General features: G+C 41.3%; 2 protein-coding genes across 2 annotated transcripts in view; both read right to left on the bottom strand.

The window, feature by feature from the left end:
• Window positions 1-336: 336 nt before the first annotated feature.
• On the bottom strand, window positions 337-9,551 carry fam83c (family with sequence similarity 83 member C). The gene is made up of 4 exons (XM_064969255.1): window positions 8,674-9,551; window positions 7,267-7,434; window positions 6,810-6,934; window positions 337-3,330 (listed from the first exon to the last, which is right to left on the bottom strand). Exons 1-4 carry the CDS (start codon window positions 9,181-9,183, stop codon window positions 2,349-2,351), a joined length of 1,785 nt encoding a protein of 594 aa, XP_064825327.1. The 5' UTR covers window positions 9,184-9,551; the 3' UTR covers window positions 337-2,348.
• A 9,023-nt stretch (window positions 9,552-18,574) lies between these two features.
• Window positions 18,575-20,559, bottom strand: part of LOC135542347 (ubiquinol-cytochrome-c reductase complex assembly factor 1) — a 38,083-nt gene continuing 36,098 nt past the window's right edge. Inside the window, exon 9 of the mRNA XM_064969253.1 lies at window positions 18,575-19,289. Coding sequence (XP_064825325.1) covers window positions 19,155-19,289 — 135 coding nt within the window. The 3' untranslated portion in view covers window positions 18,575-19,154. The remainder of the gene's footprint in view (window positions 19,290-20,559) is intronic.

The raw sequence follows: 20,559 nt of genomic DNA, 5'->3' as shown, positions 1-20,559 counted from the left end.
GAGAGTATCTCAACAGTGCAGGTCAGGAGCAAAGGAGAGAGACAATGAATCTAAGACTTTTATAAGCATCTGAGTTAGTTGGATTCAAAATCTGAGTGGTTGACCAATTGCATAACTGTTGAGTTAACTTCCACTCAGACTTCAGATCTACAGGATGATATCACAATAGAACCTCTGCTACCCAGAGGTGTGACATAATGGGGGTGAGATAATGCAGCATTTCTAAGACAACACAGAGGAATCCTTGCATAGTTGATAAGGGTCACTTTGTAGGCTGGGGCCACCCTACATCATCAGTATTTATATTTGGTGGCATACACAGAATTAGATTAGAACTCCAATCAAAAAGAGCTTTATTGCAAATTGTTATTTTCAGTAAAACTGTAATCAGTTAATCTTAGCCCTTGTAACAGTTCTAACTCTAGTTCACATATTTAATTTGCAAACTCATATCTTTAAGCTGCAATATATAACCTTTTGGGCGACCTGACCAAATTCACATAGAAAGGTGAGTTGTAGATCTGTCATTCTCATTGAAAGCAAGTCTAAGAAGCAGTAGATCTGCTCTATGTGCGCTATTTCTACGCTTCCCATTCACCAGCTTCAAAGTGCTGAAAATACAATATATTTGGTTCTGGAAAATATATTTCACAGTGGTTTAGATGGTACAATGATTCTATACATTATGCATTGCTTGTTTTGTCACATACAATTCAATTAGTTTGCCTAATTTCAGTTTAACAATCAGGAAATTGCAGAGATTTTTGCATATTGCACCTTTAAAGCTGGGCGTACACTACATGATTTTGGTGCGATTTAGCTGTCCAAGACAAGTTCTTGAGATATTGGGATTTTGTCTCCTGTCGTTGCCGACTCGGGGAGCGCGGCCGTCTGAGGGCTACCGAAATCTGAGAGCTACTGATACTGATCCAGTCTTTGAGCCATCCCGATATTTTCAAGCGTTTAATTTTATTCGCACAAAATCTGCAATGCTCTTGTAGTGTGAGATGTGCAACGACAAGTTTTGAGAACAGTAATCAGCAATAGCCAATGAGAGCTTGCCAAAGAAGATGCCAGTGAGATGAAGACGTGTCGCGTTAGTGATGACTACTACTAGTATGCGTTTATACTTACTTTTAACCAAAGTTAGTGTCAAATAATTATAGCTCTGAAGTTCACAGACAATGTAAATCAATTTAAAATGTTTGGCTAGATATTTCAACTTGTATGGCAAGCGTGAATATCTGACTGAAAATGTGTTGAGGCTGCTTTGAACCACAGCTCGTTCTAGTTACGGTAACAATCTAAACCACATCGTTTTCACGAGACAGCGTGGCAAGTGAAGAATATTGTAGTGTTTGACCCCTACCACCGTCTGTCCCACATAGTTTAGTGTGCGTAACATTACGTTGGCAAGACAAAAAACTAGAGGAAGGACGGTTGTTTAATGTGTGCGGCTCAGCAATGTTGGAAAGTCGTGTAGTGTATGCCCGGCACAACACAAAAACATGCTCAGCAATGTTGGAAAGTCGTGTAGTGTATGCCCGGCACAACACAAAAACATGCTATTCTACTTTTTACACATGATCGATGGTTAAAACTAAAGTTCACATTGAGCTCAACAACTACATCAGAACCACAGCTACCCTGTCTAAAACAGTATTCATTTTCTCAATCAAGTATATTATTTTAATTAAATAAATAAAATATTGAAACAAAATGTCATTGCACATCTCACTATTAATATCCTCACTTTGATGAAGTCCCTTTTAATTTTCGCACCAAATCATCCTATATGACTAACTTAAACGTATAGATATACAGTACCAGTCAAATGTTTGGACACACCTACTCATTCAAGGTTTTTTCTTTATTTGTACTATTTTCTACATTAGAAAATAGTAAAAATAAAGAACAACCCTGGAATGTGTAGGTGTGATCAAAAGTAAAAACACATCTTAAAAACCCCATTTCATACAGTATTAAATCATTAAAGCCATACTGGCTAGTGAAAGACACAGAAATAAGAACACAATACGCAGTCATTGAATGAAGGGCCGGCCCTAGCATTTTGGGGACCCTCAGCAAAATGTGTCATGTCACTTATTGGCAGGACCGCCACAGCTTCAATGTCTACATGCAAATGCTAAAAAGCTATCACTACAACTCAGTGTAAACAGGCTAATTCAGGCTGTACTCTACCCTCCTCTAAACTCCTATCGGGCCATTAAGGTACAAAATGCCACTCCGCTATAATGTTCTCTACAAAAGGCAAAAAGGTGTGCTCTGCTTCCTGGAGGTCCAGTGCGATGGGGGTAGGGGAGGTAAAGTACTTTCTCAGCAGAGCCTCAGTTGTTATTCTTTAACTCAAACCTGCTGTACACCTGTTTGGACTTCATTTTGTTGTAGTGGTTGACCAGGTCAAGTTTGCTGTGGCCTAAGGTCATGCGTTTCTGGTCCTTCCGGTTTATCATGGGGGGCGGTGGCGGGGGAGTCTGCTCGCTCTCCGGCTCTGTCTGGGAGAGGTCTGGCCCCCCAAAGGCTGTGCTGTGAGAAGGAGACCTCCTGAAGATGTAGGTGTCCTCAGTTGGGTGGAGGAAGTCCTTCTTGGTTGGGGGGAGGAAGAGGTCGGTGAGCTTGTTGAGGACGGGGTTGGAGGTAGTCCTCTGCTTGGCAGAGAGTTTGCTGTCCGGCATTGGAGACTGTGTCTTGGGGCTACTGTTGAAGAGGCTTGACTTTTGGTCGTATAAACCAAGAGTCTGAAACTTGGACGTTGTTCCGCCAACGTTTGGTTGGCGGAACTCTGTGGGGATGGACTTGGACCACTCCATCCCGACCGATTGGCCGATCCCAGAGGAAGCGTGCTCTGTAACTGGGCTGTGATTGGTCTCATTGGGGGAGCCTCTTGTGCCTTGGGCAGTCTGATTATGAAGGGAGGTAGTTAGTGCCCCTCCTCTCCTCTCAGGGCTCAGGTGAGAGTTGCTGGTCTCTTTCTTGTCATGACCTTGAGTGACCTTGTAAACCGTATTGGTCATGCCAGGTGCTGCCTTGATGCTGGACATGCTGCAACTGGATTGGCTGCTGGAGTTCTCTGAACTCAGAACCCTCTCCCTATCCCGTGACCTCTCGGGGAAGAAGTCTAGCCCCATGTTGGGCGCAGTAACAGGGTAGGGGTAGTAAGAGAGACCCTCTTCATCTGGGTTATGGAAACAGTCAATGATCTGAGAGTCAGCGTACAGGCAGCGGAATTCTCGGTCGAAGCTCTCAGTGATCTGCCCAGAGAAGTGCATCACCATGTTGCTGTGGACCTGCGCTGAGAGCCAGCTGAAACTACAGGAAAGGGAACATGATCGAAAACAATGACAATTTCAACAACAAGTAGTTGTACAGTATGTATACACAAATGTACTCAGTGCATAATGGGATAAATATGCCATACAGCAAATACATACCTACCCAGTAATGTTCTACTTAAAAACAAATTACCGGTAGTGCATAAAAACGTTTTCAACTCACAAATGGTTTGCACACTATTTATAAACCTTCAGAAAAAAGATATAAGTACATCCTATGCAACTGGTAACTAATTCTGGTGAGAAACCAACATATCTTTTTAACAGCTTTAGACGACATGCAGCAAGCAATATGACAGTTTAGTAACACTTTACTTAGGGCGTATAGTCATAAAACATTTGTTTTAAGCATGTCTTCGGCCTTATAAAGTTTTATAAATCAACTTAATGTTGTCTTTCTATGTGGCAATTTCCAACAGGCAAAAATGACTGATAACTCCGATTCATTATAGCATGACACACATTATAACTAGTTCAAAGATACTTATGACAAGTCTTATAATTAGTGATAGGGGAAAAATAGATGGTTACATATCGCAATATTATTTTGGATGATATTATATTGATACTTTGACTCCAAGTATCGATTTGAGAAATATATAAAAAAATATATGTATTTATTTATTTGCTAGGTAGGGTTAGCTTGCGTTAGTCGGCTGTACCTGCGCCACAACTCTGGTGTTTTTCATCCTATATCTTGTTCTCAATCTTCTTTTTAAATAGTGAGCTAACATGTTTTTCGCACTTTTTTATTTTTATTTCACCTTTATTTAACCAGGTAGGCCAGTTGAGAACATGTTCTCACAACTGCGACCTGGCCAAGATAAAGCAAAGCAGTACAACACAAACAACACAGAGTTACACATGGAATAAACAAACATACAGTCAATAACACAATAGACAAGTCTATATAGTGTTTTAAATGAAGTAAGACAATAAATAGGCCATAGTGGCAAAATAATTTAAATTTAGAAAATAAACACTGGAGTGATAGATGTGCAGAAGATGAATGTGCAAGTACAGAGATACTGGGGTGCAAAGGAGCAAAAATAAATAAATAACAATATGGGGATGAGGTAGTTGGGTGGGCTCTATACAGGTGCAAGGATCTGTAAGCTGCTCTGACAGCTGATGCTTAAAGTTAGTTTTATTTCCATGACTGATCATAAAATGATATTGTCTCTCCGCAGCAGACATATAGTGAGCAATATGTTTGGGACAAATCACAATAACATCTCAGTAATGAATTCCAATAAATATAGAATCGTGAGAACCATGAGAATTGCAATACATATCGTATTGGCACTTAAGTATTGTGATAATATATTGTGAGCTCCCTACTTAGAATGTACTATGACCACATAATACGTTATGCCTGTATAATAATACCCGTGTTATCAACAGTTTCTTAGGGTAAGCATGTTTTCAAAACGACCAAACAAATATGAACAGGCTAACTTTGAATTCAATTTGAATACTGAACCAGAAGAACAACTTAGGTACATAGCATATCAGTGTTCCTCTGTATGTGAGCAATTGTTTTTGCTTGAAGTACTACTGATTTCCCTTTCATTGTTGTAAAGCCTGTCATACGGATGTGCTTGATAGTCAAAATAGCTACCACTTCCAAATATAAAAGTGTTTTGTTTGAATTTCAAGATGAACATAAAATGGAACTACAAATATATTTCCAGTAAACTCTACAGGTAAATGCTTTTGCATTGACTGAGGGCTTGGCACATGTGTACAAACCTCATTGTTTGCACACTCACCCCTGAGTTAAACCCTTGTAGACCTCCCTACCCAGTAATGAATCATCATCAGCTGAGAAAACAGCTGACACTTCTGTCTTCCTGTCTGAACATGAAGGCAAAATCTAAACATACAAGCTACATATTTCCCATAAAGTCAAGTGAGACATAGAAAAAGTGTAAGGCCAAGGAAGAAATGTACACATTAATCTCAAGTTCCTCTACACACCTTCCTCTAGGCATCATCAAGCCCATAAAACGCCCGAGGGCTCTCAAGAACAAGTTTGTTCAACTGATACTAGTTTTGTTGGCAGTTGACAAAACTGCCAACACATTGCTTTTCAAAATGGAGGGTGTACGAATGTTTTGCATGAGATTAAGTGACAAGGGCAATGAGCAATACAGTGTAGATAATAAGTGCATGTATGCACTTCTTCAATTGTTAAAACACACTTACTGGGACTAATTTTATAACCACTTCTATCATGGTCAAGTATTATTTGCTTGTTTCAAATGCTTCCACTTCTATCAATCGTACAAGAAAAGCACTTTACTCCAATTAGGGGAGGGGTGGTATGGTTAGGGGAAAATAAAGGAAAATATATATATTTTTAAATATATACAGTACCAGTCAAAAGTGGGACACACCTACTCATTCCAGTTTTTTTTTCTTTTTTTCTTCTATTTTCTACATTGTAGAATAATAGTGAAGACATCAAAAGTATGAAATAACACATATGGAATCATGTAGTAACCCAATTGTTTTTGAGAGAATGCCAAGAGTGTGCAAAGCTGTTATCAAGGCAAAGGGTGGCTACTTTGAAGAATCTAAAATAAAATATATCTTGATTTGTTTAACACGTATTTTGGTTACAACATAATTCCATGTGTTATTTCATACTTTTGATGTCTTCACTATAATTCTACAATGTAGAAAATATAAAAAAATAAAGAAATCCCCTTGAATGAGTATATGATTGGAAATGATGCAGACAATTACATTGATGGAAGCTACAATCTATCTGCAATATTAAGGGTGATCTACCCCGCCCCCAAAAAAGTAAATAAAAGCACCGTAGGCCACTAGCTTTGGGAGACATTTAATCGGCATCAAAAATAGAGTTTAACACAGTGGTTATTCAGCTGTTATAACTATTAAATAGCGGAACATTTAATTTTTTTTTGCCTCTAGAGTCCTCCTGATGCCGTTGTGATAACGTTTTCGTTATTAAACCATTTATCTGTAAAAACTGCTTACAGATAACCATCAAAGTCTGCTCTCCATCTAATGGGATCACAGCTTGCCTGACCCGACAAACACTTGCTGCACAAGTTGACCTTCCTCCTAGAGGACCTATCCCATCCACTCTCCAAAGAGTTTGACCAATTGGCTTCTGGATGCCGGTACAACGTACCAAGGTTCAACTGAGGGAGAGCACAAAGCACTTAGGAATGGGATGTTTACCAAATGACTCAAATTACAGCTATGTTTGCCTGAGTCACCTCAATTATCTGAGTCAGATAATTCAGAGTGCCACCCAATGTTGGTAGACAATGTCCAGAGCAAGGCTAGCGCTTAGCTGAAGCAGCATACTGTGCAATATAGGAATTCTCAGTTCACGCTTATTATGCTTTAGATTTACTGCAAATGAATAGATAAATAACTGATATGTATTTTCCCAGGAGACACGAGTACAATCCTTACCTGTATGACCCAGCAATGACTTCCTCACAGTCTATAATCATAAACTTTTCCTGGACCTGCCCGGTGAATTTTTTCCCACTTTTAGTGCAGTATGTATCTCCACATACACTGCGGATTCTCATGTTCTGGAAAAGTAATGAAAATGTCAAATTTTGTGGAAATAATAACACCAATGAGATTAACAATATCTAACGAATCATGATGTATGTTTGCAGGTAATAAATGGTATCAACCCATCTTCCATTTTCACACTGAAAAAGTGTACCACTGCACATTGTATAATGAATGCATGCACATGCGTGCACACACACACACACACACACAGAAAAAGAGAGAAAGAGAAGCAGAAACACAGCGAGAGAGAGGGGGAGAAAAGAGGGAGCGAAATACAGAGTTGAAATAGTACATTCTATTCAGCAATCCATCAACCCATGCACCCACCACATCCCATACTTACACCCAGGTGAGAGTTCTGGATGTCCAGTGCTGCACACATGTCAACAAAGTAGTTGAGATTCTTCTCATCCAGAAGAATGTACACAGGGACCTTGCGTTTGTTCGAGGCCTCCATCAAGTCACACAGCAGATCAACGTCTGTGAAGAGGTCCATGACCAACGCTATGACCTGCACATACAGGGAAAAGTTGATAAATACAAACATTTAATTTGATGGATGGACAACAGGATACAATGCTGCTATTTTCTATTTGGTAATTTTATCTATAGGCCTATAATAATAATTTTTGTATTTTTATATCACATCTGTATTTTGTACCAGCCAAGTATGAATGATAATTAAAATGATCATACAATTTTAGAATCAGAATCACCAAGTACATGTTTGGTGTGCAAGACAGCTAGGTGTATTAAAGCAGTGATTTTCAAACCTCTCATCAGGGAACCCCAGCCGTTCTATGTATTTGATATATTCCAGAGCTAGCACACCGGATTCAACTTGCCAACTGATAATCAAGGCGTTGACTAAGTCAATCAGGTGAGCTAGTTCAGGGTTTCAACAAAATTGTGAAACGTCTGGGGGTCCCAGAGGATATATATATTTTTTTAGAAACACTGTATTCGAGGGTGTGCAGGAGAATGGGAATTTACCCTTTTTAGCCTATTGAAAAAAGAGGAATATACCCTTTGATGAGCACAATATAATGCTCTCTTAATGAGATTTACATATAGGGCATTACAACGCTTAGCTTTTTAAGGCATTATAGAGTATTGGTCATAATGCTATATGAATGTAGGAATATATGATTAATACACCTATGGTGTGCATTACATTGCAGAGGGTATTCATAGGAAATGTTAACATTTTTATCCAACACAAGTCTATATGGCTTTTTGCCAAGGATAACTAGGCATGAGCTGAAGGCCTGTATGCCTCTGTACATGCTGTAGTAAAAAGTATTGCTATTGCACTAGGCTACCTTTTCTTCAAATGAATATGACACACACATTACATATTACAGGCTGAAATGAATGTATGAAACATTGATGACCCTAAGAAAATTATAGCCGGGCCTATGGATTACTGTATGGGGAGGCCTCTTGCTCCAAAACTAAACCTTAAAGGCTTGTAATGTCTCCCAATTTCCTTTAAAATACATGGAGGTAAATGTATGTGTTTTAGCGACAACACACAGCTTTTCCAGATACGATTGCAAAACATACAGTACATGGGCATGTTTAGACATGTCAAATAGTTCAATTGTTTGTATTAAAGCAACAATAAGCCCATAGCCATACCACAGGAGTGGACAGAGGTAGGTAAATAACCCAAGTGCTTTTTAGGGGACCATAGCCATTGGCCGTTACTCTCTTTCTCTCTGTGTATATATACAATTCAATGACTTACCCTTTTTGCTTTATTAATTAACGACCGAATGAGGTCTTTCACATTGTGAGTCTTGTCCCTTTGGAAATAGATCTGTGTTTCTGAGGGTCCGTATCGTTGGGGGTTTTCTGGCCACCCTAGTTCCAGAATAGGTGGCTCTTCGTCGGACATCATTGGGAAATAGGTCCCCGAGGTAAGCTCCGACACCGTATCCCCCTCCCCAATGTCCCCCTCCGTGCCATTTGAGATGTTTTCGGAGCTACAGTTCTTGGCTGCATTCTCCGTAATATAATGAATCTCAAGCGGCGAGAGAAAATTTAATTCCCTTTCCTCTGTCAGAACTCGTCTGTATTCCTTCTCCCCAGACTCCAACAGAGCGTCGGTTGCCAACCTGGCCGCCTCGTTGTGGCTGAGTTCGAGCGTCGAACCTTGTCGCCATGGGTTCTTCACTTCTTCTAACCTGCTGGCGAGTTTACCAAGCGCTTTGCGCCCGGAGTTCTGTGTCGGCCGGAGCGCGTCGGAGCTCATCATTGTGCCTACGCAGCACTAAGGTAACATATGGCGGTGTACTCTCCTGCACTACAGTACTCTTACAGGCATATAGCAAATGTAAATCTCTAAAAACTTAGTAGTCTCTTTATAAAAACGGCCTGCGCTGAAATGGACTGGACTTCTCTAGTTGCCGATCATGACAGCGTCTGTAGGCTATTCCAGAGGAGGCTTTCGTATTGTTGGTCTAATAGTCTGTTCAGAAGCACACCGCCTCTTCCTCACCTGGGTGTAACCATTAGTCCAAAAAGTTGCGTTTTGCAACAAAAACAAGAGTTTCTATTGGACACATTCAGGTAGGTCTCGTCCTCGTACCGTTTACGAAAAGTTTTGCAACAGAATCGGTGTAATGAATACACCCCTGTATATAGCGGTCGCGGTAGCTTAACGTCATCTGGCTCCACCTCTCGCTCACATGATATGAAATTGAAAACCTATCCCCAGCGTCTCTTTATGGTAGCCATCATACAGTGCATTTGGAAAGTATTCAGACCCCTGAACATTTTCCACATTTTGTTACGTAACATCCTTATTCTAAAACGGACAAATAATAATAATTCCTTTTTAATCTACAGACATTTTTGCAAAATTATTTAAAAAAATACCTTATTTACATAACTATTCAGACCCTATGAGACTCAACATTGAGCTCAGGTGCATCCTAAGGTCCCATAGTTGACAGTGCATGTCAGTGCAAAAACCAAGCCATGAGGTTTTAGGAATTGTCCGTAGAGCTCAGGAGACAGGATTGTGTCGAGGCACAGATCTGGGGAAGGGTATCAAAACATTTCTGCAGCCCTCCACCAATCAGGCCTTTATGTAGAGTGACCAGACGGAAGCCACTCCTCAGTAAAAAGGCACATGACAGCCCACTTGGAGTTTGACATAAGGCACCAAAAGACTCTCAGACCATGAGAAACAAGACCATCTGGTCTGATGAAACCAAGATTGAACTATTTTGCCTGAATGCCAAGCGTCCACATCTGGAGGAAATCTGGCACCATCCCTACAGTGAAGTATGGTGGTGGCAACATCATGCTGTGGGATGTTTTTCAGTGGCAGGGCCTGGGAGACTAGTCAGGATCGAGGCAAAGATGAATGGAGCAAGTACAGAGAGATCCTTGATGAAAACCTTCTCCAGAGCAGTCAGGACCTCAGACTGGGGGCGAAGGTTCACCTACCAAAAGGACAACGACCCTAAGCACACAGCAAAGTCAACACAGGAGTGGCTTCGGGACAAGTCTCTGAATGTCCTTGAGTGGCCCAGCCAGAGCACGAACTTGAACCTGATCTAACATCTCTGGAGAGACCTGAAAATAGCTGTGCAGCAACCTGACAGAGCTTGAGAGGATCTGCAGAGGAGAATGTGAGACACTCCCCAAATACAGGTGTGCCAAGCTTGTAGGGTCATACCCAAGAAGACTTGAGGCTGTAATCGCTGCCAAAGGTGCTTCAAGAAAGTACTGCGTACAGGGTCTGACCACATATGTAAATGTGATTTCAGTTTTTTATTTTTAATATTTTTTCCCAACATTCTGAAAACCTGTTTTTTTCTTTGTCATTATGGGGTATTGTGTGTAGATTGATGTAATACATCATCTTAGAATAAGGCTGTAACATAACAAAATGTGAAAAAAGTCCAAGGGTCTGAATAATTTGAGACACTGTGTGTGTCATTCAAAAGTTTGTGCTCCCTTAGAAATGTCCTTGAAAAGCACATATTTTTGTCCATTAAAATACCAGCAAATTGATCAGAAATACAGTGTAGTAATATTGTGATCAAATTGATCACAATACAGTGTCGACATTGTTAATGTTGTAAATGACGATTGTAGCTGGAAACGGCAGATTTTTTATGGAATATCTACATAGGCGTTCGGAGGCCCATTATCAGCAACCATCACTCCTTTGTTTCATTGGCACGTTGTGTTAGCTAATCCAAGTTTATCATTTAAAAAAGGCAAATAATCATTAGAAAACCCTTTTGCAATTAGGTTAACACAGCTGGCTCTAACCAGAATAGAAAGGGGAGTGGGAGGACCCGATGCACAGCTGAGCAAGAGGACAACTACATCAGTGTGTCTAGTTTGAGAAACAGACACCTCACAAGTCCTCAACCAGTCTCAATGTCAACAGTGAAGAGGCAACTCCGGGATGCTGGCCTTCTAGGCAGAATTCCTGTCCAGTGTCTGTGTTCTTTTGGCCATCTTAATCTTTTCTTTTTATTGGCCAGTCTGAGATATGGCTTTTTCTTTGCAACTCTGCCTAGAAGGCCAGCATTCCAGTCGCCTCTTCACTGTTAACATTGAGACTGTTGTTTTGCGGGTCCTGTTTTTAGGAAAAGGGTTTTCTAATGATCAATTAGCCTTTTAAAACGATAAACTTGGATTAGCTATCACAACGTGCTATTGGAACACAAGAATGATGGTTGCCGATAATGGGCCTCTGTACGCCTATGTAGATATTCCATAAAAAAAATAAAAAAATCTGCTGTTTCTAGCTACAATAGTCATTTACAACATTAACAACGTCTACACTGTATTTATGATCAATTTAAACTTTATTTTACATGGACAAAAAATTTGCTTTTCTTTCAAAAACAAGGACATTTCTAAGTGACCCCAAACATTTGAACAATAGTGTGTGTGTGTGTGTGTGTGTGTATATATATATATATATATATATATATATATATCATTGGTTGTATAGCGTTTCAGGGAGGCCTTTATGCCTGCTACGTTAGATTAAGGGCTCTACACAGTCTAATGTTCCACCTCAATTCGGCTGAGCTCGCTCTCAATTCCACCCCTCCCCGTGAGTGGGATAAAGTTATTAAGTGACAATATAGGATTAGCACTCCATTGTTTGTTTTTTGTTGTTTTTGTTCTCCTAATACGCTGTTACAAACCTATACCTGATGTCACCTTTCTATTTTATTACATAGGTTATAATTAGGCAATGTAGACCTATTATACATTGTTTATAGGCCTACCCAATGTTGTATGTAACAGACAAATGGGTCTCAAGCAGTGTCAAAGATATGGCTTCTGAGTTGTGTCCACCTAAATTTGACAAACGGGTCCACAAGACAAGACTATCTGGTAGTAACGTTAGGGTTAGGGGAAGGGTTATCTAACAGGGTTAAGGTTAGGAGAAGGATTAGGCAACATGCTAAGTAGTTGCAAAGTAGGTAAAACATTAAAGTAGTTGAAAATGTGCTAATTAGCTAAAATGCTAAAGTCGACCCTACTTTTGCTTTTGACTTATATAACCATACCATACTAATTTGAGTGTAGATATTTAATTTGTCTTTTGTTTTGTATTTCCTTTATCTTTCAGGTCAAATTGATTGATACAAAATAATGATAGAACCTCCACATTGTGGAAAATTCAATTTCAAAAGAAGGATATTGAAAAATTAAACTGACCAGCGGTTAATACTTTTGATCACATTCACTGAAGAGGTCCTTACTGGGGTAAGACAGATGTAGGCCCACCCATGGTGGAATATTTATTCCCACAAACTCAAAACTAGTAATTGAAGGCACAGGATGGGGTACTCCAGTGTGAAGTGATGCGGCAGGATGTAGAGGTAATCAATACCCATGCTTGTACTATTTCATGTTAAGCAATATTATACCTGGTTGATATCATACATACAATGCCTGACATCAAGACCTTATCTACAATAACTTATCTTCGAATCAACTAATCGTCTGTCACTGAAGTGTTAACAGTACAAGTAGGTTATTCTTGTTGATCACATTCATATCTGCTAATCTAAAAGCTGTCAAAACAGCTCAGATGTGTTCTTTCTCTAACCACCCATAATCATGAGACCGGAATTGTCATCAGTTTGCACTACGATCACCACTGCAACTACAGTGTGTTCCTTACAAAACTAACAAATCAGGTTTAACCAGATTCTTTCAACTGAGGTGCCCATAGAGGTAATGGTGACACAGCTCATCGTGATTCAACAGCAAACACTTGTGTTGTGAATAGCACATTATTTTAACATATAGGAATAATGAATTGAGTTTTTTTTACGCACATCCACAATAATAACAGGAGCTGGACAAAAGTAAGGTCCAATAAACAGAAAAATATTATGTTCGCTCACTGCTTTGCTGCTCCCATTACTTTTGGGACCAGCAAAATAGTAAACAGATATTCCCTTTTTCGATATGGGTTCTCAACTTCTTATTTTGAAATCACAATCAACAATAAATACACAACAGGATTATCTTGCAGAGTTTGAGTGGACATATACAATGGGGCAAAAAAGTATTTAGTCAGCCACCAATTGTGCAAGTTCTCCCACTTAAAAAGATGAGGCCTGTAATTTTCATCATAGGTACACTTCAACTATGACAGACAAACTGCGATTTTTTTCTCTCCAGAAAATCACATTGTAGGATTTTTAATGAATGTATTTGCAAATTATGGTGGAAAATAAGTATTTGGTCAATAACAAAAGTTTCTCAAAACTTTGTTATATACCCTTTGTTGGCAATGACAGAAGGTCAAATGTTTTCTGTAAGTCTTCACAAGGTTTTCACACACTGTTGCTGGTATTTTGGCCCATTCCTCCATGCAGATATCCTCTAGAGCAGTGATGTTTTGGGGCTGTTGCTGGGCAACACGGACTTTCAACTCCCTCCAAAGGTTTCTATGGGGTTGAGATCTGGAGACTGGCTAGGCCACTCCAGGACCTTGAAATGCTTCTTACGAAGCCACTCCTTCGTTGCCCGGGCGGTGTGTTTGGGATCATTGTCATGCTGAAAGATCCAGCCATGTTTCATCTTCAATGCCCTTGCTGATGGAAGGAGGTTTTCACTCAAAATCTCACGATACATGGCCCCATTCATTCTTTCCTTTACACGGATCAGTCGTCCTGGTCCCTGTGCAGAAAAACAGCCCCAAAGCATGATGTTTCCACCCCCATGCTTCACAGTAGGTATTGTGTTCTTTGGATGCAACTCAGCATTCTTTGTCCTCCAAACACGATGAGTTGAGTTACCATTCTATTCTATTTTGGTTTCATCTGACCATATGACATTCTCCCAATCTTCTTCTGGATCATCCAAATGCTCTCTAGCAAACTTCAGACGGGCCTGGACATGTACTGGCTTAAGCAGGGGGAAACATCTCACACTGCAGGATTTGAGTCCCTGGCGGCGTAGTGCGTTACTGATGGTAGGCTTTGTTACTTTGGTCCCAGCTCTCTGCAGGTCATTCACTAGGTCCCCCCGTGTGGTTCTGGGATTTTTGCTCACCGTTCTTTGACCCCACGGGGTGAGATCTTGCGTGGAGCCCCAGATCGAGGGAGATTATCAGTGGTCTTGTATGTGTTCCATTTCCTAATAATTGCTCCCACCGTTGATTTCTTCAAACCAAGCTGCTTACCTATTGGAGATTCAGTCTTCCCAGCCTGGTGCAGGTCTACAATTTTGTTTCTGGTGTCCTTTGACAGCTCTTTGGTCTTGGCCATAGTGGAGTTTGGAGTGTGACTGTTTGAGGTTGTGGACAGGTGTCTTTTATACTGATAACAAGTTCAAACAGGTGCCATTAACACAGGTAATGAGTGGAGGACAGAGGAGCCTCTTAAAGAAGAAGTTACAGGTCTGTGAGAGCCAGAAATCTTGCTTGTTTGTAGGTGACCAAATACGTATTTTCCACCATAATTTGCAAATAAATTCATTAAAAAGCCTACAATGTGATTTTCTGGATTTTTTTCCTCATTTTGTCTGTCATAGTTGAAGTGTACCTATGATGAAAATTACAGGCCTCTCATCTTTTTAAGTGGGAGAACTTCCACAATTGGTGGCTGACTAAATACTTTTTTGCCCCACTGTATTCTCAGAAATACAAATTGTACCTTTCAAATAGGTAAAATGGCAATCGTAATAATACATTGACTATGAGCTACGTGCCAGCCTTATTTATTAATTTTTACATAAATATCCCACCAATAGTAATATGCCACCACCCATTATTCCAGTAAAAACAAAAAATGGAAGACTGAGCACTGCCATAGAATTGTTGAACTACCCAGACATCTGGCATCTTTGGCAACTTCTTCCTCAGCTTTTCAGACGTTTCAGGATGGAGAACTCAAATAATGGTTTTGATCTGATTGTTTGTGAAGGGTGGTGCTAAGAGGTGCTGAAGTAATGCTTAAATAACAGGAGTTACATTATAAATGGAAATGACAGCCACAGCCCTGCAGGGAGGGCAAGTACAAATTTGCAAAATTCGATTTGATTAAAAAGATGTGACCTGACTCAAACTTGTTCCAGCAACCGCTCAGTAAAAGTTGATACAAGTCAAGGATGCCCCATATGACATAAGGCCAACACTCTCCTAATGAATTCATTCTTTGTGGAGAAATACTTTTGCTAATAAAACCATCAAACATGCTGTAGGGTTTGCATACTATACATATTTGGTAAGATGTGTCAGTCCTAAGCATTTTTTCTTCTCAGCTAGGGAAAACATTCCGACCTGATTCAGTCAGAAAAAACAAAACAATTTAGCACTTATTTACCAAACTGCATCCACTTGCGTGTGTTAAGTAGGGCTCACAAGACAGGTCTAGGTTATGCTACAATCCTACTGTAGTCTTGACTAAGCATTGGATCTAAAAAAAATGCACTCTAACATGGAACATTTCATCAGATAACCTTCTTAGCTAGCTGGTCTCACCCTGCTAATCCAGCTTCTCCTAGATCATGTTTAACGTCCTGGGAATTGCCTGTAAAGACTGGCTGAATAAAGTGTAGTTAGATTGACAGTAGCAGATAGAGGAACGGGTTCTTAAATGAAAGGATATAGCACAACAATTAAGTGCTTGGCTTACTCTGTAGTCCTTTTCATGATTACCTCTGTCAATAAATAACTTTGTACATGTGAGGCTGTCTACAAACTTAACATATCTAGATGATATATTTATGGCAAATCAATCCATCGCATTTTGTAAAGCCTTTTTTCATCAGCAGTTGTTACAAAGAGAGGCGACAGGTAGCCTAGTGGTTAGAGCATTGGGCCAGTAACCGAAAGGTTGCTGTAGGGACAAAACATCCGAGAAGGCAGGAACCTAGGAAAAAACCTAAAGGAACCAGGCTCCGAGGGGTGGCCAGTCCTCTTCTGGCTGTACTGGGTAGAGATTTGAGAGTACAAATGCTTAAAATGACCTAATTTCATTAATACAATGGAAAGGCATTATCCCTGCAAAATTGAGAGCATAAGTTAATTAAAATTGGAAGGGCCACCTCAGATTTTCACTGAGCACTTTGTAGGGTCATTTTTGATTGATTATATTGACATCCCAATTAAAACAATTTCTCTGAAATCAACGTGGGCCAGAACCCTCGTAATGTTTTCCGAGCTAAGCGAAATCAACATTAACATCAACATCAAATCAAACCATTTTTTGCATTTAAGTTACTGACAGTACTGCTTACACCTAGAGATTATACATATCACCTGAAGCGAGCTTAGCCGTGATACCACTGGGTTTGTGAAGTCAAACCTCCTCCTCCCATAGGCATGCACTAAACACTCCCTTAACACAGCAGCATGGTGAGTGCTCCTCCAGGACGCTCATGAAGAAAACAAATAGGAAAAAACAGGGCCGTGTTTGAACCAGTTGACTCCCAGGTGCGGTGCCAGGGCCTCCATCCAGCTCATGGTAATAAATTGCAGCCTGACAACATTGCTCTCAACAGCTTAACGTCGACCTTTTCCAAGGCGCTGTTTGTCACTCTCTGGTCTGGGCCTCGGGACATTTACAGTTTACTACCATGGGAACACTGACTAAGCAGACTTGAGCTTGCCATTTCCTGTTTAAAGTCTGTTTGAGATGTAATATTTTGGGTAGGTTGTTAAATGTAGTTTGGGGGAAGGTTGGGTGTTACACTGTATATCTCTGAGACCTAGATGAGACTACTGTACTTCAACTATGGGCAATACCACATTTGTTTCACAACAGGAGAATAACTGCCTCATCCAACAAGTCACTGAGAATATTCACTAAGGCTTCCCTCAACTTTTACCCAAACTGGAAATATAGCGGTGTTGGTGAGAGCCCTAAGCTTTTCCTGGTTGAATCACAAGGTCAAGAAAACTCAAAGGTCATCTTTGATAGGATTACCGCAGCACTATTCAGATCACAAAATAATCTTTGTAGAAAGGTGGCGCAACGATCTGAACACAAACAAGTAGAGGAAATCGGGTGACTGATCTGAACCCAAAAGGGTCACAGTACTGGAAGACAGAACAACACAACAGAAGTGGCACACTGAATCCTGCCTGGTCATGTGAGCAGGCTGTGTGGATCATGGTGTAGTAAGTAAACACCAGGTGACACACCTGAAGGATAATATAACACAGGAAGACTGTTAGTTTTACTGCTGTCCTGTTGACTGCTCTAAAACTACCATGCTGTAAACCTGCACATGATCTCTGTGTTAGCAGTATAGGTCAGCGCCTGGCTGCCCGCAGAGCAAATAGACATGGCCTAGAAAGGTACACCAAACAAGATCATATGACCATGTAGTACTAACCACTAGCAACTGTATATAAAGTCCTTTTTATATAGACGTGTGGCTTAAGTGAACAATGGTGACTTGCTGATGACGCCATCTTTGTTTATATCACTTCCCAGCATCATAAAATGACCAATAGCATGTTTATGCCCCCATCGCTAGTTTTGGATTGTTGTCTTTCAATAAGATGCGTTTTCTAAACTTTCATGGGAAATGTGAAATACATCTCCCATATGGGTGTTCGAAGCATAGGTGAAAGACTGCATGGATGGGGTGATTTCACTGAATGAGAGAACTCCTGCTGTGGAAAAAAAGCCCTAAAACAAATGCAGGAGTTGGGACCTAAAAGGGCCCACTCCCTCCCTCACAGTCACAGTCAGCTGAACAGCCACACGAACAGCCACACGGATGGCCAGACACTCACACACATACCCAATTCCAAACCAAAGGTGTACCATTATAAATTATTTCAGATGAATTTAACAAAAAAAAAAATATTTGCAATTGGACAACTGTTATTCCTGAGAGGAGTCTGTATCTATGTCTCTTCTCCAGACCAGAGCATAAAACTTCCCTTTCTTAAACACCCTTTAGACCCGTTCTCACACACAGGACCTAGTAGACTCTTTCCCTCTCCCAGAGCCCCTTGTGGACCAACGAGACAGTGATCAGTCAGTCAGAGGGAAACCCAACACCACCGTTTCCATGGAGAAGCCTCCATTCACTGTCAAAGACCTAAAGCAATTGGCTGAGAGCAAATGACAAACATGTATCAACTAGCACACCTGTTATGCAAAACTGGGCTACACTCATCAGGCACTTCATTACTGGTTTACAGATTTATTTTGAAGGAGGATTCATACAAACAAAAAGAAAAACAAAATATTCCTTTGAGACTTAATTCAGTTCAAAAGTCCCATTTTATACATTGATGATTCGCCAGCCAACATGTATATGTTTCCCATATCATTCGGAGAGCATTGGAAGACGGAACCGCTGCACCAGAAAAACTTAGACAGCGGGGCATGTAACCGCAAAGGCTATGAGGAACGCTTATAAATGTTATGGCATCAGAAAAAAAACAGATAACTAGAAAGGATTTCTGTATAATTTTTTAAATGAAGTGCAACATTCCAAGCGGGCATCTTCTTACTCTCAAAACTTATAGGAAATGACAGTGGATGGTATTCCCTGCCAGTCAGTTGGTTGATGGGACACTGGTTAGGGGGTTGTTTTGGAGGGTGGGTGGGGAAGGGGTGTGAAGGGAGAGAGAGTGTGTGTGTATGTTGTGTAGATCAGGTGTGAGAGTCCCTGCATAGCTATCCTGCCTAGAGTACAGTGTTTCTGGCCACAGAGGAGTATGGGTAGAGAAGGAGGTGGAACAGGGTGATGGGGGTGGGCGTCTTAGAGCCCAGCGTCGTTGTAGGTGGGCGTGGGGACCTTCAGGATGCTCTGTGCATTATCCTCCAGAAGGGGGCGCCAATTGACCTCCCCAGTCAGCAGGAGGTCCTCCCCGTCCAGAGCATCAATAAACTGCATCTGTGTGGAACAAGTACAGATAAAGACAAAGAAAGCACCGTTAAGACTGGCAAAAGGACATCATTACAGAGGCAAACTGATGCTTCATACACTGCTCAAAAAAATAAAGGGAAAAACAATGTAACTCCAAGTCAATCACACTTCTGTGAAATCAAACTGTCCACTTAGGAAGCAACACTGACAAATTCCACACGCTCTTGTGCAAATGGAATAGACAACAGGTGGAAATTATAGGCAATTAGCAAGACACCCCCAATAAAGGAGTGGTTCTGCAGGTGGTAACCACAGACCACTTCTCAGTTCCTATGCTTCCTGGCTGATGTTTTGGTCACTTCTGAATGCTGACGGTGCTTTCACTCTAGTGGTAGCATGAGACGGAGTCTACAACCCACACAAGTGGCTCAGGTAGTGCAGCTCATCCAGGATGGCACATCAATGCGAGCTGTGGCAAGAAGGTTTGCTGTGTCTGTCAGCGTAGTGTCCAGAGCATGGAGGCGCTACCAGGAGACAGGCCAGTACATCAGGAGACGTGGAGGAGGCCGTAGGAGGGCAACAACCCAGCAGCAGGACCGCTACCTCCGCCTTTGTGCAAGGAGGAGCAGGAGGAGCACTACCAGAGCCCTGCAAAATGACCTCCAGCAGGCCACAAATGTGCATGTGTCTGCTCAAACCGTCAGAAACAGACTCCACGAGGGTGGTACGAGGGCCCGACGTCCACAGGTGAGGGTTGTGCTTACAGCCCAACACCGTGCAGGATGTTTGGCATTTGCCAGAGAACACCAAGATTGGCAAATTTGCCACTGGCGCCCTGTGCTCTTCACAGATGAAAGCAGGTTCACACTGAGCACGTGACAGACGTGACAGAGTCTGGAGACGCCCTGGAGAACGTTCTGCTGCCTGCAACATCCTCCAGCATGACCGGTTTGGCGGTGGGTCAGTCATGGTGTGGGGTGGCATTTCTTTGGGGGGGCCGCACAGCCCTCCATGTGCTCGCCAGACGTAGCCTGACTGCCATTAGGTACCGAGATGAGATCCTCAGACCCCTTGTGAGACCATATGCTGGTGCGGTTGGCCCTGGGTTCCTCCTAATGCAAGACAATGCTAGACCTCATGTGGCTGGAGTGTGTCAGCAGTTCCTGCAAGAGGAAGGCATTGATACTATAGACTGGCCTGACCGTTCCCCAGACCTGAATCCAATTGAGCACATCTGGGACATCATGTCTCACTCCATCCACCAACGCCACATTGCACCACAGAGTGTCCGGGAGTT

The sequence above is a fragment of the Oncorhynchus masou genome, chromosome 6 (assembly GCF_036934945.1).
Source record: "Oncorhynchus masou masou isolate Uvic2021 chromosome 6, UVic_Omas_1.1, whole genome shotgun sequence".
Classification (NCBI taxonomy): Eukaryota; Metazoa; Chordata; class Actinopteri; order Salmoniformes; family Salmonidae; genus Oncorhynchus; species Oncorhynchus masou.
The sequence above is the reverse complement of the archived record's forward strand: the minus strand, read 5'-3'. Positions and strand labels throughout refer to the sequence as shown.